Source organism: Pygocentrus nattereri, chromosome 22 (assembly GCF_015220715.1).
Source record: "Pygocentrus nattereri isolate fPygNat1 chromosome 22, fPygNat1.pri, whole genome shotgun sequence".
Classification (NCBI taxonomy): Eukaryota; Metazoa; Chordata; class Actinopteri; order Characiformes; family Serrasalmidae; genus Pygocentrus; species Pygocentrus nattereri.
The window spans coordinates 32,372,942-32,398,645 of NC_051232.1; the positions used below are offsets into that span (position 1 = coordinate 32,372,942).

Genomic DNA, 25,704 nt, shown 5'->3' on the forward strand with positions numbered 1-25,704 from the left:
GCAACAATCTCGGCTTGCTAGTAACGAAAGAGAAAGGCTGAAGACGAACATCGATCATTTGGAGACGGATGGACTTCTTTGCATTTATAAGCCTTCAGCTGTTTTCTTGAAATGTTTAATCTGCAGTGAGAAACTGTCCAACACTAAAAAAAGTCATGAAGCTGAAGTTTCTCATTCGTCAGCTCATTATTGGAATTTTCCCCGTTCCACCTTAAAAACTGTGCAGCGGTTACATCCTGGCACCTCAGCTACCATTTAAAAATCATACGAGAAGCTGACTTCAATTTTTAAAAAGGTTGAACGTTGAGAGACATTTTACAAGAAACTGTTCTTCTTTTGCACAAAAGTTTCCTGCTAGAGATGCGAGAAAAACAGCTACAGCTGAACTAAAGCTTAAAGCAGAGTAAACAAAGTCTTTATTTTTGTTTCTATACATATTTTTTTATCCTACACTAGGACATGAGCACACACTAAGACATATTTACAGCCGAGATGGTTAAATGGACATAAAATGTTGTGGCTCCCAAAGTTGTTTGATTTTTGTTGAAAGGACAAAAAGGTTCTTAACATTTTGGGTTGCTGACCTCTGGGTTAGGCCTTCAAGCTGGACTGAAAACTTAACACTTTAATTGCTGACAAAGCGGGAGGGTTCAGTAAAATTTGTGGGGCTAGGAATCCAACACTTTTGGAGTCCTAGATGTGTCACTGACCGCAAATAACCAATCTAACCAAGTTTTAGTTACAAAAACCAAAAACACCAGTAGTTCTACGACTTGACTGAGTCACTGTAAAACTGCGAGGTAAAATACGCCAATGGCTCTTAGAAGATTCAAATAAAACATGAAATATCTTATGAAAACATCAGATGTCTCTGTTGAAGATACATACAAACATACCTTAGCACTAATATACAACTAGAAACTCCATAGAGGTGCTAGCAGATCATTGTAGAGGTAATGTTCTGACATTTACAGACCCAAAATAAAAGCCTAGCCGTGAAACTCACGGCTTGCCACTGGGTTTAATTCATGTAGTATAGATGTCTACACAGATAAAGAACCTCAAAAGAAAACCTCCCCTAGCTACTGTAGCAGTACAGAAGGCCATTTGTTCTCTTGAAACAAATAAACTTATTCTTCATAGATGCTTGTGCTTATTTGGCAGCAAGATTTAAACCAGCCCAATAAGTAAAAGGCATCTCAGTCTTTGCTGATTGGGACCAGAACAAGGCCTCAGTTATTCAGACTGGGCTGGAACTCACCGCTGTGGGGTTCACCTGTGCTCCCTGCCAGCCTCCCACATAGCCCTTGCACAGAGAGGGTGGTTAAAAAACTGAATGGTAGGTGTAGTCAGCTGAATGCACACACTTAAGAGAGGCTGGTAGAAACAGCAGGAATTTCCCTTTCAATCCCATATTTCCCCAATGAGGAGTAAGGAGATCTCTCCCTTCTTGGACTAGGCACCTCCACCCAAACGTTTTTGCTCAAGTAGTCGGTGGGAGGTAAGAATCAGGCACATTAGATTAGGACTAGCACAAAAACACTGCAGGGTGGTGGGTCTCCAGGAGCTCCAGGCAAGTTACTGCACAAGCAGGGTGGCCGTGACGAACGGTGGGAGGCCTGGCTTTGAAGGTACTTCATTAGGACTCGCAGATCTCCTATACGACAGGTAACAATCACAAAGAACTAGTGGCTTCAGGGAGAGCCCCTACCCTTCCTGCAGAACAAAAGGAGGACCTCATGTGTTCAAAGAAAAGATTCAGAATAACAAACAAAAAATCGGAGGAGCTTGGAGAAACATAAGCAGCCAGAGGGTAAACTAACAGAAAGAATTCAGATTCGCTTCCCCAGGAAGCCACCAAAAAGCCTAATTACGGAGCCCAGATCACAGGCATGATGGCATCAGCCGACAAACATCGGGCTCCCCGTCTGAAACGTGGTGCCTGTCTTGTTCCGTCAACTGACTGCAAGTCTTTACCCATCTCCCGCTCTCTGTTCTAGAGCTTAGACTTTATTCCAGTCGCCTGGGAACGAAGTCTTCGGAGGAGGTTAGCAATAGTCTGCTTGACGGTGGCACTGTGTGTGTGTGTGTGTGTGTGTGTGTGTGGGCTTCATTCTCCCCTCACGGTTTGCTTGTTTACACACGCAGAAGGACGAGAGACAAAACAGGGACTGGGAGAAACGGTTTCCTCAAAACCTTGTTTACACAAGGGGCTCAGACGTGTCGTTTGAGGAAGAATTAGAGTCTTGTTGCCTGGGGAGACCCCAGCTCAACTTCTGCAGCAGATCACTAGACCAGTCGCCTTCCGGCATCACCCGTTTCCATTTCTAAGACGCCGGCAGTCAGACGATTCCCAGCAGGCAAATGAAAAGGTGCATAAAGGGTTAGGTAAAACAACAGAGTTAAAAATGTTCAGGATCATTCCATGTTGGGATGCACTCTCAGAAAAAAGGTACCGCTCTTGTCTCTGGCATGGTACCCTCAAGGGTACATCTCAGTACTTTTAGTCAGGGAACATAACTGAACCACAATCCACTGAAATTATATATTCTAAGTTGTACTGACTCCACACACCCCGTCTCGCCTCCAGGCTTTTTATTTTATTACTCCAATTTGAAACATTAGGTTAGGAAAAAGTACAAATCTCTACTTTTCACCTGGAAAAACTTATTCAAGGTATACAACTGGACCTTAAAACCACTGATGTACCTTTGAGGGGACATGTCTATTATTTTTTTGACTTGATGTACCTCTAGTAAAATGTACCTCTAGTAAACACCTTTAACAAAGGTTCTGGGCTCAAAATCATAACACCAGAGAAAGAACCACAGACAGGGGATGGAAGGACATGCTGCTGGGAGTTAGTCTCGATGTACTATTAACAAGCCGGTCACTATGAAAGCTGTGATTGTTGGCTGCTATCTTGGAAGTCCAACCCTGGTCACACTAAGTAGGGAAGTGGGAGTGGGGGGGTTTAGCCCTGAGAAGCAGCGCTGCATCCTGGGCATCACCTCCCATCACCCACTGCTGCCACACTGTACCACCGAACACACCTCGGCCACTCCCCTCCTTACTCTATGCGCACAAATTCCTCAACTTGTTTACTTTTGCTGAGGAGCCAGACTATGATGACTTATGCATGCCCTATCAATTCATAATAGCTGGCCTAATTCCCAAAACACACGTGTTAAATAAAGCAGTTATGATGAGCCGGGGGAGGGGAGGGGGGCCATTCATTAAAGATATCCCAGCGCTTGCTAGGCTCTAGACTGATCCAGCTTGCGGAGGTCCTGTGGGAGCAAGCGCTTTACAGAGGCCTTCATCGCCGCTTTGAAACACGGCTCCTGATACCCGCTGATTGAAAGGCTTGATGTTGAAGCCCTTTATCGTGAATATTTAACAGGCCCGATCCATCCCATGCATTATTGATGAAGGAGAAACACAGAACCGCTAGTACATACAAACAGAACTCGCCTGCTGCCCCCCCCCCCCAACCCCTCCTCATCCCACTCACTCCACTCATTCTGAATATTTCAGACGATGGAGTGGTTTCTAAATTACCCCTTTGGCTTCCGCTTCCTTCAGATGGTTTTATGGCATTTCTGTTTCTCTCACACACCGCGTGGCCCGTAAAAAGCCAGCGACAACTCATAAAATCCACTTTTACCACCTGAGAAGGGCAGAGGCCAGAGAGCTGACCGGCTGCTGCGGGCTAATGGTTAGTTGGATGACCCCACTGCTGACCACTATGCATCTCTTTCCAAGAGTGCACCCAGCTTTTTCAAACAGTCTAAAAGTCCAATAAGTACTAAAACTCAACAGAAACACCAGGAAAGAAAGAGCTGTGTGCATGACATGTGTTGGGGTCATGCAAATAATCCATTACAAATTACTGATTACTTCTCTCAATCTATAATTGGCTTATTTTGCTTTTTACTTCTGGGGGAAAAGTAAATTCTCATTACTTTACTACTACGTAGGCCTACTACACTGGCCTCAGCAATGAACATGGCCACAAAGCGATCACTTCTCAAAGCATAACATCATCATTATGTTAGTGCAAGGCTGGTATAAACGCCTATTGACTACTCTTATGGTGGACGGGGGGGGGGGCTTTCTGAAGAAGGTCGCACCCAACCAAAGTCCTGCACAACAGGCCTAATTTAATCTAATTAAGCCGTCTCTCCAGGATACAACAACGGGGCAGCACTACAGTCCATCTCAGTGTTTTGGTAGGTCTTTGTAAGTATGTGTAGGTACTGCTTTGCAGTACAACTGTCGCCTGCATTCAGAGGCCAAATGGATTCTCCACATGCCTTTTCCTGAACTGAGGACAGAGAGACTGGACAGTGGAATTCTTTTATTCTTCAAACCAACCTTTGAGCTTACTAATGTGAGCTAGCTACTCCTAACCAAATCAACACTACTATACTTATAATAGAAAATGCCAAGCAATAATTGACACAAAGTCACACACCCCCCCCCCCCCCTCCTCCTCCCCAACTTCCTCAAGAAGTCACCGAAGTTAGCCACCAAAGCAGAGACCTCCATTAGCGTGCAAGCGGTCTTTGGCATGCCTTTATTGGGTATTCATCTGGTCTGACAAAAAGGAGGAAACGACAAGCCAGTCTGCGCTATTAACAGTCTGCCAGGGGCACTGAGCAGAACAGGACAGCAGAGCAGAGGGCAGGGAAAGGGGGGACGTGGGGTCTGGGAGAGAGTTTTCTGCGATTTGAGGGCTGACCGTTAACACCAGCATTACAGAATGCCTTCACACAGGAGGAAACAAATTTATTTTTGTGTGTTGTACCAACAGCCAGCTTTTAAATCTGGCCACCAAGGCATGAAATGGAAGCAGCGCAGAGGAACATCATTTATATGCAGAGCGGAGAAAGAAGCTTTAAGCTTCCGAACACTGGAACTCCATCACCGTCTCGCGACTGCGCTGTAGGAATTTGTAAGAACCCAACCTGAACGAAAAGTTATAAACGGCTGAGGTTAAGTGCGGGTTTAACAGCTGTAGCCACTTTCGCAATGAACAAATTCTTCACGAAGACTGTTCATGTGAAATTACAGCATAAACACCTTTTCCCAGACCTAACCAGCACATCCGTGAAGAGTGATCACACACAGGGCATGTGGACTACAGTGCGATCCATGATGACTGAAGTTATTACGTAATTCACTTAAGTGACTAATATCCAGTAATGACGGAGGGGCTTGTCTGAGACCGTGATGGTGGTCAAGCAATAGCGACGTTTCTTAAGGCTCTTCGTCAGCGGGCGAGAGGGAATTAAGGAAGGAAAGGAGCAAAATAACAGGAGAGAGATCCAGAATGCGGAGCTCAGCACTAGTGAAATCGAGGCCCGCAGGCCTCATTGCGAGACTAAGAGAAAAGATGGACAGAGGGGGCTTTTGGAGTGGGTGGTATTTGATGGGTTACATTTAAAGGTGAAAAGAGAATATTAACTTTGAAAAAGGGTCCAAACATCGGGTCTAGTTCAACCCTCTGGGGTTTGAATTTTGCATATATTCTTAGATTTGCCTTTAAAGGCACTTGCATGACATGATACTCACATCTTACACATCAAAATGTTCAGGACAATCCCAGCTCGCTCAACAATGAGGCTCTTTTGACTTGGAGTAACTTGACTCCAAGTCAACTTGTGTAAAGAGATAAGTGGGCTTGAAAAATGAAAAAAAAAATGTAAAATCTGGATTTGGAAAATTCTCAATATCTTTCGTGTAAACATAGCTTTAGTCATGTGGATTGATTGTTTTGGTGCCCGGAATCACTTGGGCTCACAAAAGAAGTGGAATGCATGAATAAAAACAGTAGAAAAATGTTTTCCAAAAAATACTGTAGCAACTTCACTGGCTGCAAACTTTTTACACCCCACTCTCATCTGAGTCCGAGGCGACTGAACAAAAAATGAAGACTACTACAAATCTTCGTTCCACTATTATTGAGGAAATAAGAATTTCCATAAGTAAAACTTCACTTGAGGCTGTGAAGTTTGTCAGTTTCATTGAAAGGGAGGAAACTGGCACGAACCCATAGCAGCATGATTGCACTAATGCAGGAACGCTTGCATGTTTGCGGTCCCAAATCACATCCATTCCATTAGGATGTGCGGAAATGTACAGAAATCACTATCTGGATGACCTTTACTCTGAATCATGGAAATTCGGGGAAAAGGTTCGTTTGATCAAAGTAACGATACTGACATTATGATACTCGATTAAGTTTGTTGAATACAGGTTACACGCTGAAAGCGAAAAGACAATTTTTTTCACAGACATATGTTTATTTTACAGATTTTTACTGTTATTATGGTAAAACACTGTCAGAATAACTAGTTGAATGAAACTGTTACAGTAAAAGGCCATATTTTTAAAAACCGAAATGACCGTAATTTTACAGATTATCATCTTTGAGAAAACACTTATTGTTAATTAACAGGTTTTAATTAATTACTTTTCCTTTTTATTTTTTTTTATGGTGTACATCACGACGCACACAAGTTCGGGAGTTCTGGAATCACTGGCGCACGGCATTAACGACATTTGCGGCGTTATCCTGGCAGCGATCACCCCATTTTAAAAACTGATCAATAATCCGGTTCCAATCTTTTCTTTGCAAGTGCTGAAAAATACAGTTACTGTATCCTGATTACATGTATTCCATCACTTCGAAACTCGGTGAGTGAGATTACGGAACAAAACGGGAAATAAAATGAAGAACCGATCTTGTTTATCCCCGGCCGAGGCTTTTCACACTAAGGTGCTTTGATCCTCAGGACCGTTTGGAAGATTATGAAAAGGATGTTACGATAATTCAAAGCCTCAAAAGCGTGTGATGTGCATGGGCAGGCTAAGGGAGGGGGTCGGGGTGGGGTGGGGGGGGGCTGCATGCATGACCACACGTCAAACGCATCCTATTCTTTTCCCATGCCAGATTTTTAATAAACAAACAAAGAAACAATGCAGTCCTTTACACACTTGCTGTCTACACATCCAGACAGAGGAGGTATAATTAGAGTTAGTCTCTGTTACTAGACTTAGTCTTTGTGTACTCGCTGTGTTTGTTTACCTGGCACCCGCGGTCGCCAGGCAATAGCACGGAAGCTGCCACCCACCCTGCTCTCCACAAAGTGTGTTATGATTTGGCATAGAAGGGCATGTGTGTGAGCAGGTTGGGGGGGGGTGGGGGTAAAGAAACAAATAGAGAACCTAAGAAACAAAAAGAAGGTCTTGATTTTGTTTTCACAGTGAAGAAGAAGAAAAAAAAAAGGCCAGCTAAGACGGTAGATGTCCTACAGAAAGGACACGGTTCTTCTTATAACCATGCTTACATGGTTCTTCCAGTTGATGGAGACTGTGTTGTATCTGCTTCGACATCACCAAAAGGGTTCTGCTATTACTACCAACTTGGCATTATAACAATAGAACCACCCTGTTCGATGCTACATAGAACCATACACAGCACATTCTCCACCTGAAGAACAAATTCACCATGGAAAGAGCCGTTTCACCACCGCCTTTACTAAAGAACCATGCGTGTAGGTGTCGTTGCCTCTAGCAACAGGTTCCTAACAGCTGGGTATCCTTACTGCAAAGCCTTTGTAGATTCGGGTTCCATCGCACGGGATGAAGTTCTCCCACCAATCAGCCGAAGATGCCTGCCACCTTCACGCGCTGCTTTCTCCAAACCAGATGCCGCTCCCCGAAGGCACCTATCAGGCTTGCTTTAACCCCTCCTCTCCAAACTCTCTCAGCCCCTCGGCCCGGCAGTCCTCACAGTATGAATACGCTAATTACAGGCATGGCCGAGGCAGATTACAGGGACCGGAGTCATTCTTTCTTGACGTGGGGGTAGTGATGAGAGGCTGTGGAGGTTGGGGGTCGGGGGTGCAACAGGTCGTTAACCATGATGAATGCCACCCCTCTTTCTTGCTTGTTATTGTTCTACCAACTCAGTCCTCACTCTCACCACGTTCCCCAGCTCTCGCTACAAACACCACCACTGCGCACCCCCCCAGCTGAAGAAATCCATCACCCGGACTCTAATAACCTGTAACTGGTGCCGTGTTGCATACCACCGCGTTTCATTTTTCACCCAACAGCGGTGGAGACAGAGTCATGAGAGCAGATAACCATCCCGCTTCCTCCCGTCCTACTCCATCGCGCTCAAGAGTTGAGCACCACAATTCATTCTCCAAACAGCAGCACAACTCTTAATTACTGCAAAGGCAGAGGAATTCGGACTAATCCCGTCATTATCGGATTTGGTGTAAAAGATCAGGGCTTTGTCTTTAACCCACTGAGTCACATATGCAGCAGCCAAACACTGCAATCAAGCTCAGGGACCCTTACTTTAAAACAGCAACTACTCGAGTACGAATAAAAGTAGTTTTAGCAGGAGTAAGGAGTGGTCTACTGAAAAGACCGTTCATGTAGTAAATGCAACGCAACAGTCACGTGCATGCAGAGTCCTGCGCAAAGGCCCGGTGCCATAGTCACAAAATGAAATTCAAAGGCAACGAGCAAATCTCAACCATATGACTGACCATCAAACAGCAACGAACAATGCATGAAAAAAACAGAAAGCCACAATCAGGATCACATGGGAGAACGTTTAATCGCATACATCTTATTTTAAGCACAACAAGCTTTACATGTTTGGGAAGAGCCAGAGCAGAAATGCAGTTGCATGCAAAAGTTTGATCACACCTGGTCAAATGACATGATTTGTCAACTTCCTCCAAGTCCTGGACTGGGCCCACTCTGCTCATGTCAGAGCACGACTTCAATATCTTTGAGTTCACCATTTCAAAAAATAAGACATCAAATAAAACGTCACCAATATTTTGCGCACCACAGGATACGGTTACAAATAAGACAACGGTTAGGTTTTAGTATCTGCAACCCCCGGAACAGATATAGTTTTCAAAGGGGACTGAAGTCTTGGGGGAGCTGAGCTCTTCCAGGCTCTCCGTGACTCAATCACACTGATGTGACTGTTGGTTTTGGTAGTTTCTATGGTGAACATAACCTGAAGGTAAAACTCGGGATGAATGCCTGCTGCAGAATCGCCCCCCCTTTCAGCCACAAGCCTGTCATGTGGTGGGATTCACTTTCACAGTGCAAGTCCAGCCCAACTGTTAATTTACCATATGTATGTGACTGGCTAGCCTCTATAGCTTTTTAAGGAAGGGCACAGATTCAGGAAAAAGTATTGCACCAGCCTAGATCAGTGGCTTAGTTGCTGGCTACCTCTTGCATCATCCATATGAACAGCATCGTGAGCGACTTGGCTAAGGCCATCCTCACACGCAGTGGCCAGCGAAGGCCAGTGCTCCCTTATGACACAGGGACACCTTTCAATGAACAGCAATGTGACAGAAAAGAGAGACTGGCAAGGAGGAGGAGGCCAATTCATCCTCCATGCAAGAGAAAACATCTGGGTTAACATTCCACCCTAAGGGCAATGGGCTTTTACATTAAACCCACTTTTTAAGGGCACTGAAGAAAAAACACCTTAACAAGCCCCAGTTAGCGCTCCAAGCAACACAAAGGCAAGCCTTCCTGTGGGACAAGAAAGCTTTTAACGGTCTTTAAATCTGTATACTTAAGTGAGACAATGCTGTAATTTAACCATTCGTGACTCTTTGGTGGAGATGAGGCTGCATCACAGATGTCGGACCACATGGAGGCTTTACAAGAAGGTTTGTCCTAATTCCTGTCCCAGTCCCAGTTAGACCAGCAAGCACTAAACACGGAATACACTTCAAAACCTGTTGAAGGTATTGCTTATGGTGTCGAGATGAAAGGGTTTCTCTTACGGATGCACATATGCAGGGATTTTACAACGATAGTCAATATTTCAGCCACACTCATTGCTAACAGTGGCATGAAATCAAGCACATAGCCGTGCAATCCATGTAGACAAATGTTGGCAGTAGTATGGGTCAGACTGAAGAGCTCTGTAGTTTTAAATGTGGGGTGCTTAAAAGGATGAGGCTCTTGGCACAAGTCAGTTCATGAAACTTCTGCCCTGCTAGATCGAAATATAAGTGCTACTGCTGTGAAAATGAAGCTTCTAGGGGCAAAAACAGTCACAGAGCTGCAAACCAAGCAAGCAAACTCACAGAGCGTGGGCTGAGCACTGTAGCACTCATCCTCTGTTGCCTCACTCACTACAGGAGTTCCAAACTGCCTCTAGAAGCAACATCAGCACAAGAACTGTTCACCGGGGGGCTTCGTGAAATGGGTTTCTATGGTTATGCAGGTGCACACAAGCCTGTGATCACTACACGCAATGCCAAGCAGCACCAGTGGACTCTGTAGCAGTGGAAACATGTTTCCTGGGGTGATAAATCATGCTTTACTATCTGGTACGTTCCAAGGACAAATCTGGGTTTGGTGGATACCAGGAGAACGCCACCTTTACAATAACAGTAAAGTTTGGTGGAGGAGGGATAATGGGCTAGGGCTGTTTTTCAGGGTTTGTGCCCCCTTAGGGCTATGTGTGTCCAATCTTTGTCCTGGAGATCTACCACCCTACAAAATTTCTCTCCAACCATAATCTAACACACCTGATTCAGGTAATGAAGATTGTCAGTTGTAACTGAGCACTGGAGCCAGGTGTGTTGGATCTGAACTCATCAGTATAGCAGCTCTCCAGAGCCAGGATGACCCCCATTTTAGACAATTACGTGCTTCCAACTTTGCGTCAGCAGTTTGGGGAAGTCTCTTTCCTGTTCCAGATTGACTGAGCTCCCTGTGCACCAACCGAGGCTAATAAAGACAGTTTGACGAGTTTGGAGTGGAGGAACTCCAATGGCCTGCAGAGAGCCCTGACCTCCACAGTGAACACCTCTGGGATGAATTGATCATGAGCCAGGCCTCAGAACCTGACCTCTCAAAATGTTCTTTTGACTGAATGGGCACAAACTCTCGAAGACACAATACAAAATCTTGTGGAAAGCCTTCCTATAAGAGTGGGGGCTGTTATAGCTACAAGAAAGGTGAGTCTGGAGTGGCAAACTCTGCATTAATGCTCATGGTTTTGAAATGGGGTGTCCAAAAAAACTCATGACAGATGGTCATGTGTCCACACACTTTTGGCCATCTATACATTTTACAGTTATGGCATTTGGCAGATGCTCTTAACCAGAACGACTTACAATTTAATCATTTTACACAGGCAGGTGAAGGTACTGTTAGGAGTCTAGCCCAAGGAAGTTTAGGGTACTTACCCCAGTCTAGAGTATAGAAGGTGTTACCCACTACGCTATACCAACCTAAAGACCACTGTGTCTTAGTATCACAGAGAATCATACTTGTATAGTTCAAGATGTTTTAGCATAGCAACCTACACAAACATAATTGGGTTAATCTGCATTAGGCAAATAAATTAGACCACAAGAAACAAGTCATATGGGAGAACCTCAGGGGCACCTTCATCTTACGATCAACGAGTATCATGCATTTCTGTAGAAGAGCGAGGGCAGAAAACCATAAGAGAATGGCTCATTTTAAGTATCCATGAGCACCCAAACTTCAGATTTTGTTGTTTTCAAGTGAGCTCAAGTCTTGAGGGAGCTATGCTTGTCCTGCATCCCTGTAATTCAAACACCGATGTGGCTGTTGGTTTTGAAAGCTCATACGGAAAACATGTCTACAATATGGGAGCTGCCTCCCATTTCATTCACTGTGGTTGTCCTGTTAGGCAGTGGAATCAACTCGTCAGGGCTCTTCCAGAACACGCTAAACGTGTCATCAGTTGGTCTGAAATATCAGTAACGTTTAAAAACTGTTGAAAAGTTTAATAAGTGACTGGCAATAGTCAATACGATTCCTATGTCACTGAGCATCCTTAGTTTTCCAATACAAGGAAAGGATGAGACAATACAGGACAGCCTGCACTTCCCACAGTGAGGCCCATCAATCAAGGTCAGTAAAAGTTGATGCCTGGTGAATTGCTCAAACAGCTGGCTCAACTGCCAAAGGCTCATAGGTGTGCCTATGTTTCCAGACGTGCCTGGCTGGAATGATGTGAACAGGGCACTTAAGTGAAGGTCTGGCCTTGGAGGGTCCACTTCTGTGAGCGAGTGTGTTGAGAAGGTGGGGTTCTGGAGAGGGAAATGGTTTTTCCGTGTCTCAGTAACTGAGCATTCCCAGCTCCGGCTACAGGTAACCTGAACTGAAATGATCAGCAGAAAAGACAGAGTCTATACCAATTATCTTCGGAAACGGAAACAGGCTTGCAGACATAAATAAAAGTTTAGCATGGCTGTGGTTCGCCGCCTCAACGGGGGGTGCCGTTTCAGAACCGCTAACCTTCCTTCCCAAACGAATGGAATAAAAGCCCGTCCAACCCACCAGAGAGGCGAAAGTTTATTCTCAGGGAGGCATTTGGCCGCCCACGCCACAAAAAGAAACCCCAAATGTTTCCCATCAATGAAAACATTCATAACCATGAAGAATGAAGTGCCCTCAAACTTTATGGCCTCCTCCAGCAAGTCCACGTTGCCATAGAGCTGCATTCACAACCCTCCCAGACGCGGAGTCGCATGATCTGGCAGAATTCGATCTGCGTAGAAAAACAAAGCACTCCACACCTCTTAAAATTCTTCTCAGCCATACCTATCCAAACGTTACCACAAAAACCAGCATGAGCCTGCAAATCACAAGCCTTCTCGTAATGTGCCACAACATTTCAAGCCAATGACATTTGAGTGGTATCAAAAAAAACCCCAAAGAAAAGGCCGGGAAGAAGCACATCACAGAGGAAAGACGGCAACTCACAGTCGTGACAAAGCAGCGTTCTTCTGGAACAGTAGCTCTGGGAGCTGGTGGAGTTGGTTCCTGTTTAGCCGTCTGTCATAGACAAAAGGAAGGGGGGGGGGGCAAAATTAAAAAGTCATTGCAGTAAACATGGAGCGAGTAAACAGCAAAGAAAACAAAACCTTTTTTGAAGTGTGCCTGGCATATCCACATGGAGCACAGTTTGGGTACTACCGAATATAAAAGGCAGCTGTCTAAAACGTGGTGAGGAACATGCTATAGCTATTCAGACGCCTCAAAGCACCGATAGGTGCGACGTGGAGCGGGTGGGGTAATTAGCGAAATTGGGGACAGATTGGGACTAATTACCAAATGAGACCGCATAGAGTAAAGCAAGAAAACATATGGAACTTTAAGAGCTATTGGTTTTGGGGAACTATTGAAGAGAGCAGATGATATGAGGGGGATCACATCACACCACGCGTTGCACATTAAAGCCAGCAGCTGCAAGCTTACGGCCTTTCTCCTGACTTGAATCGCTCGCCACATAACAGGAGCGCGCCTCTGATGTGGCTCCTTCGCTTCAACAGCGGGCGCACGCCTGGACCCGACTTGCGGCCGTAGCTACAAATTTCTGGCAGGGATTTTTTTTGCAGGCAGGCTCGCGAGAGTGTGATTAGCATCTTGTTTGTGGGGCGCTTGTAATGACCCTAAGCCTAAGGTTTCCTGCCACATGTGTTCTTGGTTGGGTTCCTGAAAGGCTGGTGTAAGTCAGTGAGCTCTGTTTGCTCGACTCCGTGTGTTTGGTGTCTTGTCTGCAGGGTGTTCGTACTAATGCTAAGCCTAAGGCCTAGACTGAAAATGACAATTCTCAAATGACACATTTCAATCACAAACCTGTTAGTTAGCACTTATTTTCAAGTTTATAAATATCAAATATTATATATATATATATATACACTGCTGCTGTCGGAAGAAAACCTCCTATCTCCATTTTTGTCGTTTTTCAGTTTTTGATGTAATCTGAAAATATCTGTGGCTTTTTCCATTGTGTGGAAATTTAATGAAGAATGGACCAAAAGAAACCACCCAAAATGACTTGGACAAATGTCTGGTTCCATTGACTTACATTAAAAGTAAAGTGTGTTTTTTCCTTCTGCTGTAAAGTTACCATTTTGGAGATACAAGGTTTTGATCCGACAACAGCGAGATATATACACACACACACATATATACATACATATATATACATTTAAATGCTGTATTTGCATGTATGGGGCTACAATTGTGGGTTCTATTATAGCAACATACAGCGCTCAAGCAGCTGGGCTTCAGCCTGGTCTACGAAGGACGGCTCAAGGGTCAAAATTGTGCCATTTGGAATTTAGCACGGTAATAATTTACCGCTGTCTTTGGCCGCTTTCCTGTGCTCATATGTGAGGGCTTGAGTGGCTTAAGCCTAAATCTGGCCTAAGGAATCTTTTTCATTCCTAAGAATAGGCGACCGTAACAAGGACAATCAGAACGCTGTCGTCATCGTCCAGTGACGACTGCATGTCAACAATGTCTAACGTGACGCTAAGGTGTGTCTGCAGGTCCTTTCAAGGCAGACGTAGGTTCACGTTGACGACAGCTAGGGGTCATTTACATACGTGATCTGTGCACAAACACCTCAAAGGTCAGATCTGCACATAAAACTGAACAGAGCTAAAAGGAGACGGCAACGTCTGAGCACTTACAGTCTCTCCAGCTCTTTCATGTCGTCGAAGGCCCCTCGCTCAACGGCTCCGATCTGGTTTTCCATCAGCTGTCTGTGGAAGAGAGGCGAGAAGACGCTGTAAGGAAATGTACCGGACTGTCTCGTTTCTCCAAATGTTTGACGTTTGCCGGGTAGAAGTAGAGTATCTACATTATGGGACTATGCCAGTGACACAATACTTTGCCTTCAACACCTGAATAAATCACGGTAAATGGTCAAATCCATGCAACACTTTATATAGATACAGATTTATACAGATATAGTGAGAGTGAGTTAAAATAAACAAGTGTAATAAACAATAGTAGCACAGTTCAGTACATTTGTGGGTGTGGTCATTGTCATCTTAGTTTGGCCACAACACTGAGTGCAAATTACTGTCACTGTTACAAATTAGGTGTCAGTTTCTCCGCTCATTGTCCAGTTTTTCAGCTCCACTGACCACATAGGAGCACTTTGTAGTTCTACAGTTACAGACTGTAGGCCATCTGTTTCTCTGATACTCTGTTACCCTGTCCTTCAGGATGGACTACAGTCTGTAACTGTAGAACTACAGAGTGCCCGATATGGTCAGTGGAACTAAGAAAATGGACAATAAGTGTAGACACAATGTACCCAATGAAATGACAGCTGAGTGAGTGTACACTGAAACGGTCAGTTCTCAATGATAATGTGATCTAAATTGTTGGCCATAGCGGTCACTACTGTGACTGGCAACATTAGGGGCACGGCCTGGGTGGCTAGGGCCCGGCTTGCGGCTCTCTTTAAGGGCTGACAGACCCATTTTGTGATCCAAAGAAGCTGGTGGAATCTTGGCAAATGGGGTGTCGGAGCAGAGGGAGTCCAGCCAGGAAAGTGGGCAAGGAAAAGTGCTTGGGAGGGCAGTGAGACTGTGGCGGTAGTGTGTGGCCAGAGGGGAGGCTGGTGTGGTCTGGGAGAGTGTTAGGTTCATTGATTGAACAGAGGTCCGGGGTGTGAACCACGGAGGCCAGCGCGCTCCGAGACGTTTAGGCCCCTGGCCGACAGAAGGGAGGGTTACCACTGTGGCTGAAAGCTCCAAACTGAACTTACTTATTTGCTGTTTGGGCAAGAGGCTTGAACCACAGGCTAGAACATGGGCCTTCAAACACACACAAGTACAAACAAGTTCATCACGGGGACTGCCAAAACAAATGTGGACCGAGTAAATAAATAAATAAGCATGAAAAATAACAACGGATGCCTTGGAAGCAGTACAATCCAACACCTTGGGAGACATGCGTCCTGGCTTTGAGGAAAAACAAAAGAGCTGTTCATTAAAATCAGCTTTCATGGAACAGCGAGTCCCCTTTGAGGGCTTCAAATGAGAGCCAGCAATTGTATTTTTACTTCCCTGGGATGAAACGCAAATGCAAATCACAGATCAGACACCATAATTAAGCAAAGGGATAAATAAACAAACAGGCAGTGCTTTTCTCCAAAGGTAATGGGGATTTTTGATGGAGGGCACCGTCTCTCAGAGAATGTTTCTCATTATTTCCCAAAAAAGAACTATAATCAAGTGGAACGTTGAACCTCATAACTAAAATTAGTTGAGGACAAAGTCCTTGTCCACTTGCATGTCCACCCTTCTGTTTTCAGTTTCCAGTCAAAATGGCCTTTCAGAACATATTTTGCGTGTCCACCCTTTACTTTCATCACAGCTTCTGTTCTTTTCAGGATCCTCACTTCCAGCTCCTCAGAGAACCTGCAGACACTCCTCCAAAGCTCAGTCTGAGAAGCTGGTTGATGATTTTCTGAAGTGATCAAACCCATTCAGTGGTGCTGAGGTCTGGACTCTGGGGCGGTCGGTCCATCGTTCAGCTTCTTTGTTTGGTGTGTCCGTCTCCTTTTCTCAGTGAGGTTCTTATTGGTCAGCTACGCATCCTTTCAGACCCACAGCGCTGAGTGGTCTTCTCACAGTGGAAGGATGGACAGAAACACCTGTGGATGTTTTCAGATCTGAAGCAGCTTGATCTTCTCCTCTCTCTCAGAGATCAAAGCTTTCATCCAGCTCTTCCAGGTGGTTGTTAGGAGCCACATTTTCACTATATTACAAAAACTCTACACACCTGAAGACCTACAGAACTATGAACACTCAGAGAACCCTTTGCAGGGTTGCATTGCAAAAGGGTTCTGCAGATTGATGGAGAATGTTCTGAAGATCTGAAGAACCCTTTCACGATGCAATCATGCACAGGGTTCTCGAAATGTTCCTAGTTCTATATAGAACCATTTTCATTACTAAAGAACCCTCTTTAAGAGCGTAGCTTTGAAAACTTCTGCTTTTTCAAACACTTTCCACTGACTTTTCCCTTTCCTAAGCCAGTTGAACACAGTGTTTCTTATCTCTTATCCATCCACTTAATAGCCCTTTTGCCTGGAAATGGAATAAATGATGAGGGGTTTCTGATTTTTGCACAATACAGAGCATTTCTGACATCTATGCTTTAACCAAATCTTTGCAAATTTACTCATTGACAGACGAGCCACATGACTGGAGCAGAGCGCGAGCCACCTCGGACCAAAAACCACGGCGAGCGTGATTTCGGAAGGCAGACGACCGAAACGGCTGCTCTTTGTTTTCTCAGTGTCTGTAAGCATAAACCACGTTTCCTGTAAGTGCCTTCACCATCGAGGGCAAAGGTTCACAGCCCCCCGTTTCTGCAGTGAGGCGGTGAGACTGGCAGGGGTCAGAAACGTGAGAGATCCCCCCCACCACCTTCTTCTGCTTCCATGTTAATCATGTTAACAACCCGCCTGGAACTGCAGGGGCCAGAAGGAGACCTCGGAGCTCCTTGGGGAGAGCAAAGGGAGCTCGTGTCTGTGTGTGTGTGGTGGGGGTTAACAGGCAGACAGAAAACCTCAAGCTCCCGCTTCTGAGCCGCATGTAGAGCTGTCTCCATCCTGCTTGTGACAGGATGACGGCAGTATTTGCCCTTCTGTGTTTGGGGTGCAGGAGAGAGAATTCCGGGAGGGAGATTTTAGAAGAACGTTGAAGGGACGTTTAGAAGAACATTTTCTGCACAATTCAATCACTGGGACGTAAACAAAGTCATTCAGAGCGGTTCGATGTGACATGATTCTTTGCAGAGAAACTTAGACTCAGTTTCCTTATAGTGGTGGTGATAGGAACCAGAGGTCGAGACATGTACTGGGTAATATGACGATATTTACTATTACAAATCATGATAAATGACATCAGAATGTCATACAACGCAAAAAAAGGCATCCCGTCTACACGTTTGATTACTAATTGAGTATAATTAGCATGTTTAATTGGGTTTAAGTGCAGCACAGTGTGTGTAATGTTGAATTTGGGCTGTGCAATAACACAATATTTATTGTCAATAGTTTGGCTGATCAATATCGCTATGATAGCTAAAGGGCAAAGTATAGGAATCTTTGTTGCCTTAAATCACACGCGTCAGGCTCCAGTCCTCGCGGGTCAAAACACCATAGAGGGATTCAGCTCATCAGCCTTCCTGAACTGAATTCAGAGCGTTAGATGAGGGTAAACACTGATCTCCACAGCACTTTGGCCTGGAAGGTCTCCAGTTTGACATGCTTGCCTCGCCTTCAAGGGTTCTTTAGTCAAGAAAACGGTTCTATATAGAGCCATGAGCACTCAAATCACCCTCAGCAAGGGTTCTTTGCATCACCAAGCTGTTCTCTGATTGATGGAGAGTGTGCTGATGGTTCAGTTCAGCACCAAAAAGGGTTCCACTATTGTTACAGGCCAAAAAACCCTTTCTGGTACCATCTAGAACCCTTTTTGCTGAGTGCGCAGACAATCAGCCCTTTTTTCGTTAGATTTCATGGCACATACTGTGATAAATGTTAATAAAAGGTTATTTTATTGTATTTTTTATCTACTGATAGACTTTTGGTTTTCATCTTTTGGCTGAGTGTGTCCAAAACCTTTTTTAATCTATTTATTTCTTTATTTATTTATGGACAAGTGCTGTTACGTCATCACTCCTTTTGACCAAAAGCAATGTCTCAGGCATAAAACAATGTATTCCTTATGATCTTGTGAAATCACTGTTACATAAGGCAGCTTCAAGGCCTTCAGCCGTCTGGTTCCCCATCACCACCACTGCGAACAACTCTGACGGAGTAAGGAGCGTTTCACACCAAACCGACTCCGTTTATGTCTTATTGACCAAATTCTGCAGACTTTGTGAAAGACAGGTGGACGTCCCCTTTGTATGTAAGTGTGCAAGAGTGGAAGAATGATTAAAAAGATTATATATATATATATATATATATATATATATATATATATATATATATATATATATATATATATATCGCTGCTGTCGGAAGAAAACCTTGCATCTCCAAAATAGTAACTTTACAGGAGAAGGAAAAAACCTACTTCACTTTCAATGTAAGTCAATGGAACCAGAATTTTTCCCATGTCATTTTGGGTAATTTCCTGTAGGCCATTCATCATAAAATTCACAAACTATGTAAAGAGTAACAGATAATTTCAAATGATGTCAAAAACTAAAAAATGCCAAAAATGGAGATACAAGGTTTTCTTCCGACAGCAACGAAATATATGTATCTTTTTTTTTTTTTTTTTTTTTTTTTTTTTTTTTTTTACAGGCTATAAGAATCTACATGGCAATCAACGTCTTTCCAGTACATCAGTAAAGGCCATCAGGAAAGCACTTACAGAACACGGAGGTACTTGAGTCCAGCGAAGTCGTTCTTGTTGATGCGGGTGAAGTTATTTCCATTCAGTTCCCTGCAAGAGAAACATCAAATATTAAAGAAGGCCTGCTCCGTCGGGATGCTTCCACTGAAGTGAGATTACATGATGGTCACAAGTGTTTGCCGATTCCAGGATCCTGTTACATGACAATCAAACTTCCCTAAAGCATATTAAGTGGTCTTGAAGCCTGCATGCACTTAAGCTGGCTTGGCCTCGGGCATGTTTAGTCTAGATCCGTAACAAGGAGCCCTACAGTAAATAATCAAGTACCTATATAACAACATGTCTGCATCTGTGTCTGTATCTCCAGACTCCCCCGAGTCAAATTCATTCAGTTCTACAGAGAGCATGTCTGTTTAAAATGAGAGAAAGAGAGAGAATGTGAAAGTTCTGGAAGTACCATTCAATTACACCGTTCTATTACTTTTGGTACAGGATTCAGGTACAGAGCCGATCCAGGCACGTTTTAATGGATCAGCTACATTAAGCCATTCAGTTTCAGGTCCGTTCTTCTTTTATTTCTTTGCATTCTGCTGTTACAGAGGTGACGTAGACAGGTGGTGTCCATGATCCTAACATCACTGGTACAGTGTAGTGTAGTGGGTAACACCTCTGCCTTCTACACTGTAGACTGGGGTTCAATCCCCGCCTGGGTAACCACCCTACACTACACCAATAAGAGTCCTTGGGCAAGACTCCCAACACCACCTTCGCCTGCCTGTGTAAAATGATCAGATTGTAAGTCGCTCTGGATCAGAGCGTCAGCCCAAATGCCGTAAATGCGAATGTATTTATCAATGTCGAGTTTTCTTTCTGCCCCTTACAGCGAGTGGCATGCCAACAGGAACATGCAAAATACAGTACAGTCACATTTCACTCACGAGTCACTGAAAACAAAACCATCGTGCAGATGTTCTTCTAAACCGGCAACCTAAACCTTCTGGTTTTCAATTGCTTTTAGCAGAAAGCAACATTAGAGCAATAGGAAATATGAAACTGTAGTAAATGTTTAACAATATGGTCATTTTAGCCAAGTTTTAAAAAAAAAGCATCATATAGATAACTCAAATTTGAACCTAAGCCAAAATGTGATCCATTATGAAATTTATTAATTTAAATTATTTTTTTAAAAAAAGTAGCTAAAAAAAAAAAACCCAAAACATCAGTCCAGAACATCACACTACGCACATCCTAATAAAAGAAGTCATTTTACTGCCATGTAGTAAGACCCCCTTTCTATAAGTGGTTTAAAATCAGCTCGTTTATGGTAATTAATTAGGTCATAAACACCTCCGAATCAAATATTAGCGGTTATAACACACACAAAGAGCAACAACGAACCAGTACTTCTGATGAATATGAGCATTTAGCACCGTCAGTGTTGGGAGCTGTAGGATGCAGTGGCCACACAATGCTAGGCCAGCTAGGCTCTGTCCGGGGGGGAAAGCCAGGTGTTCGAGGTGGCACTGGCCTAATTTTGTGAGAAAAATCAACCCAGGTCTACTGAAAGTCCTAAACATGAGACACACTGAGAAAAACAAGCGGGAGACCTAGCCCTAACCCTGAGGTTGCCATGGCTACCAAATGGCTACCACGTTTCTACAAGTCATGGCTATTTCCCTGCGGGACGAGGAGCCCCCAGCGCCATCTACAGTGGTAAAAAGAAAATCTCGCCAGTGCGAGATCTGAGGGTCTCCGGCCAAGTCTTGGAGCAGTAAGGCCTCAACTCCTATGAATGAACAGGCAAAACACATTCACATAAGCCCATGTACAGGCCTGCACACACAAAAAGGCCTGGCTTGTGGGTCCAAAGTTGACTTCTCTTGGTGCGGTTCTAATGACCACTCCTGGGACATTGAGAGAGAGAGAGAGAGAGAGAGAGAGAGAGAGAGAGAGAGGGAGGTCATTGCAGACAGATGGTCTGTATACACAGGTGCATGGACAGAGGGAAATAAATAATGGAGTGGGATTCATTAGCCACGGCCTGATATACACATGTGCTGTTTATTGCCGGGCACTTAATCCAGCCTTTCTCATGGCTTTCTCAAGGACACATCTACTGGGTGGCCCCCCTCTATTGGAACCCAAGGGGCCGAGGGTCCTGTGCAAGAGAACGGACACTTAGCAAAGCGTAACCAATCGCACTTAATTATTCTAACATTTGCCTCCAAACTGCTCGTTTCCCACTGGCCGGAAAAGTGACAATAGGATGCAAAAGTACGCAAACGAGTTCCGCATTTTAATCCAGTTACAATACCGGTTTAACTCGCACGGTTCCACGCAAACCATGGCCATAAAGATCTGGTAGTCCTTGTGTTTATGACGGCACCTCTGAAAAAAAAAAACGGCCTACAGGCTTCAGGTTCAGAGCACACAGCTGTTTTTTCCATTCCAGCGACTGCTCTTCTCACAAAAGAGCACAGCTATTAACAACCACTAGCTAATGCCTCGTTAAAAGCATTCCTACTCAAAACGCTAACGGAGTTCAACCGTAAATCAACGCTCGCATGGACTGCTTACCGTTGTCTTGACTGGCCGCTACCTGCCTTCGCACAGCATCGATGAGCAAAGGCAGCATGACTGGCTTGAGCAGTACTCTAACTGATAGTGCCACAGTGAAACCTATGAATTATGCATATCAGCCGTGTAGGAGCAAGACTCTGAAGATGCTGAGTTAGTCAGTCAGTCCGTCACTGTCCGTCATCAGTGAGCGAGGTTGAAGTTAATCTCAGCGAATGCTGTACTAATACTTCTGCTTCAGTGTTAAGCCTGGGTTAAAATCTTGAACACACCAAAACAAAACTGTCCAATCAGATTTTCTTTTGTAACGCAGTATCTCGATACTGCTTTCCCACTGAATAGGCCTTCAGGAGCTGAACAGAAGGCCTTGCTTTTTAGATTATTAACTAGAGCAATGAATTAATTTTCCAGAAATTAAGGGGGCCCAATTTTACGAGAAGCGGTATCGCTCATCTGAAGGTCCTTAATAATACACAGTCTGCAAATGCGAGCTGTGGGCTAACCAGGTTCCAGGTGGTTGTTAGAAATTGAACACAGCAGCTCAATTGCAGTGTTTCCTACAGAGGGAGTGACCAGAAAACTACCAAACACGTGAAACATATGCTGATGTCTCTTAAACTTCAGATAAAACATAGGGAAAGCTTTAAATGTCCACGCTTGATCTAAAACCAGCCAAAACGTGTTTGTGCACCAACATAGTATCGGAAATCCTGTAGGGGTGTCAGCATAAGCCAGATTACTGCATTGTTGTAAAGCCTGGCTTTGTCTCTTTTTCCTTTGAACGGGTCTGACTTAAACAGGCCTAAACTGGACAGTCAAGGTTCACCTTTGATTAATACCAACGTTCGGCCACTGCCCCCTCTACAGAGGAAAAACTATAGTAGGTGCAGGAGCCAAAGAAGCGCCGGTGCCCATTTCCTGTCATCTCGTCACATCATGACAGAGAGCTGGGGACCGAGATGTTTCATGTTCACCCAAGAGTCCTGGTTTCTCCATAATTCAAAGGGCTACAGAGGAGCCCAGTGCAAAACTCATTATGTTTATTTCTGCCATCTGTTGGAAATCCCGCCGTGACGGGGAGACCTGTTTTGAATTGAGCAATATAACATGAAATGGAATCCAAGGCAAAGAGAAGGGAAATGCGCACACACACTTAGTGACTTGCTCTCTCTCACACACACACACACATACGCACACTACCCCCTGCCAGCTACACACATAACACACTCAAAAACATGCATACGCGCTACAAAGGGGGACCGCGGCGGAGCGTGTTTTGCTTGGTAACTCTCCAAAGAAAATAAGCACCCGATTCCAGAGCCATTTGTTGGGAACAGCTTTGGGCTGGCAGGAGTAGAGGAAACAAAGGAAGATCTGGGGTCAGCGCGACTGTGCGGACGGTGCACCTTGCTGGGCCTACAAGCTGCTGACCACTGGCCACAGGAGCAAGCACGCTGAGCATTACATCACACCCTAGCGGACTGCATTAGAATGGACAGGTGCCAACCTCGAAAGAAGATGTTAAGGGTGGCGTACCTACCCAAGTGTCACATCGAGCTCTGGTGTGGAGAATTCCAACGTTCAGCTCCGCTTCGATACGCAAGACGCTGACAGAGCTTGTTGACTTAGTCTCAGGGTAAGAATGAGCATAGGGGTCTAGGCTTGGCATCCAAAGAGAGCAGCCTGACCAAAAACAACTTCTTGCTCTTATTCTCAGGCGTAACCAAACGTCAACACATTCTTGCTCTTTCACTTTACTTGCTAGTGCTGATAAATTAATGCAACAGTGTGCTTGTTTTTTTTTTTTCCACTTGGCCAGTTCCCATGACAGATGGAGGTGCCAGCCATGAGATCTTGAGCCAGGCAGGGAGCATCTGGACCCTCTAAAGTAAAGGGGGGGGGGGGGGGGGGAAGAGCAGCATCCACTAATGACCAAATACGGACGAAAATGAACTATTACACTAATGTACGGCAATGTAGTCCCCCTGCCACTTTGCTAATCAAATTTAAATTAGGTAATTAAACTTACAATGTGAAAACCTGAAAGCACATGCTTCTCTTTCTCTGGTTTATTGAAGAAAAAAAAAAATCATCATCTTAAGTGGCCCAAATATGGAGCCTGGTGGCACGCCACTCAATCTTTAGCTGTGATCTTTTCCACAACACACTATGGATCTGTCACTGTAGGGGAGAGAAGGCCCAGTGTACCAGAACAGACGTTAGAGACCTGAAGCTCAATGACAGAGAGAAGCACTGACCTACATAGCAGACCAGTAAGTGCCTTTAAGCACATACAGCTATGCTTCTCCTTACAGTCAAAACCAGACTGGCAGGACAAAAATAACCTCCAAGAAACATATTTGAGTAGGGTGTTTGACAATTTCACATGGATTGTGTCGCGTTTGCGTTTTCATACTCCTGCTGTGTGTTTTAGAATGAATAAAAAAAAAAAAAGATATTTGAACACTTGAGAGACCAGAAGAAAACCGAAAATTGATTTTTTTTTTTTTTTTTTTTTTTTTTAAAGCCATCCTAATTTATACAGCGCAATCCCCATTTGTGGAGAACAGGAACGCTCAATAAGCATTACATCCACAGCCTCCTCATCAGTCCCCCAGGAGGACCTGGTAAAAAGTGTTGTAAGGTAATCAGTCGTGCCAACACTGACCTGCAAATGGCTCACTCAAATTATCCAGGGAGAGAAAAGAGTGCAAACTCAATCTGCAGCCAGACGGCCGGTGGGGGAAACGAGACTGTTGTCAGATCAGTCTAGACATCAGACAAGCCAGAGCCATGCCTGGCTGCAGTGGTGCAAACCGCTGCTGCGCTCATAACAAGGTCATAGGCACTGCACCCAGCCACGTGTGAAATGAACCTGACATTCTACGGGTGGAAATCCCCATCAAAGCGAAGGGCCAACGGTGGTAAAGAAGGACCAGTGAAGGTGAAGAGCTGGGGGTAGGCTAGTAATCCCTAGCCCAATTTCCGCTTAACAAAAAGCCGTTAGTGCATGCGTACGGTTACGACTCCTTACAACATGCACTCAATCTAATAGCAGTAATTTAATTTAGCTTACACCGTACAAATATGCGGGTGCCCCAGTCTGCATCTGCGAAAGCCATCAGTGCGGAGTCACAAATGAGCAGTTACCGCTATTCAACCATATGTGGGACTCCAAAAGTGAACCCCATTCATGAGGTGCTCGAAGTTAGCGGCTGTGGACGGCTGGTCTGTTTTATCCTCAATCAACTGAACATCTGCGCCTGTTACTCGATCTGTCAGACTGTGCGTCTAGAAAACTTCACGCTCTGGGGACGTAGAACATCTGAGCGCATGGGAAGCGAGCATTCGCAGGGTCTGTGCTTGTGCACCGGGCACTGGGGGTGGGGGGTCATGCTGCTGTGCTCCTGTCTACAGCATGCTTTCATCTTTGGACATCTTTCTATGCGTATGGTGACAAGTGCTGGGGCATTGCGGCCTTCACAAACATCGGGAGAGGAGAGTTCCTTCCGAGCAGATGCCAGGATGCCTCCGCACTTTGATTAGTGTTGATGCCACACTAAACGCAAGGAGGCCTGTCTCTGTCTCCTGCCGGGCACAGTCATTCCCATATGGTACTCTGACACGCTCGCATCCCATACAATCACCCCCTCCCCCCCAGTTCTCTCTCCACAGCATCCTGATGATCCCCTGTTTAATGCTGCGTAGTTAAGTCAGCTTTTTGTTGCCCGTTTTCTGTCATGCTTCATGTCCTGATCACGGCTCACGGGGATTAAACCACAACGGCAGCATCCAAGGAAAGCACACAAACAGCCCGTGAGAGGCAGAAGGGATCCCATTCCTGTTGTAATTTGGGAAAAATGGTAAGTAAAAGGTAAACACTGCTCTTTAAAGA

The 25,704-nt window shown here is 44.8% G+C and overlaps 1 protein-coding gene across 4 annotated transcripts in view; it reads right to left on the bottom strand.

The window, feature by feature from the left end:
• Nucleotides 1-25,704, bottom strand: part of slit1a (slit homolog 1a (Drosophila)) — a 150,917-nt gene that overhangs the window by 117,655 nt on the left and 7,558 nt on the right. For all 4 annotated transcript variants that reach the window (XM_037533010.1, XM_037533008.1, XM_037533009.1 and 1 more), the window contains exons 2-4: nt 19,251-19,322; nt 14,532-14,603; nt 12,814-12,885 (exon numbers count right to left, since the gene is read on the bottom strand). In XM_037533010.1, the coding sequence (XP_037388907.1) occupies nt 12,814-12,885; nt 14,532-14,603; nt 19,251-19,322 (216 nt within the window). The remainder of the gene's footprint in view (nt 1-12,813; nt 12,886-14,531; nt 14,604-19,250; nt 19,323-25,704) is intronic.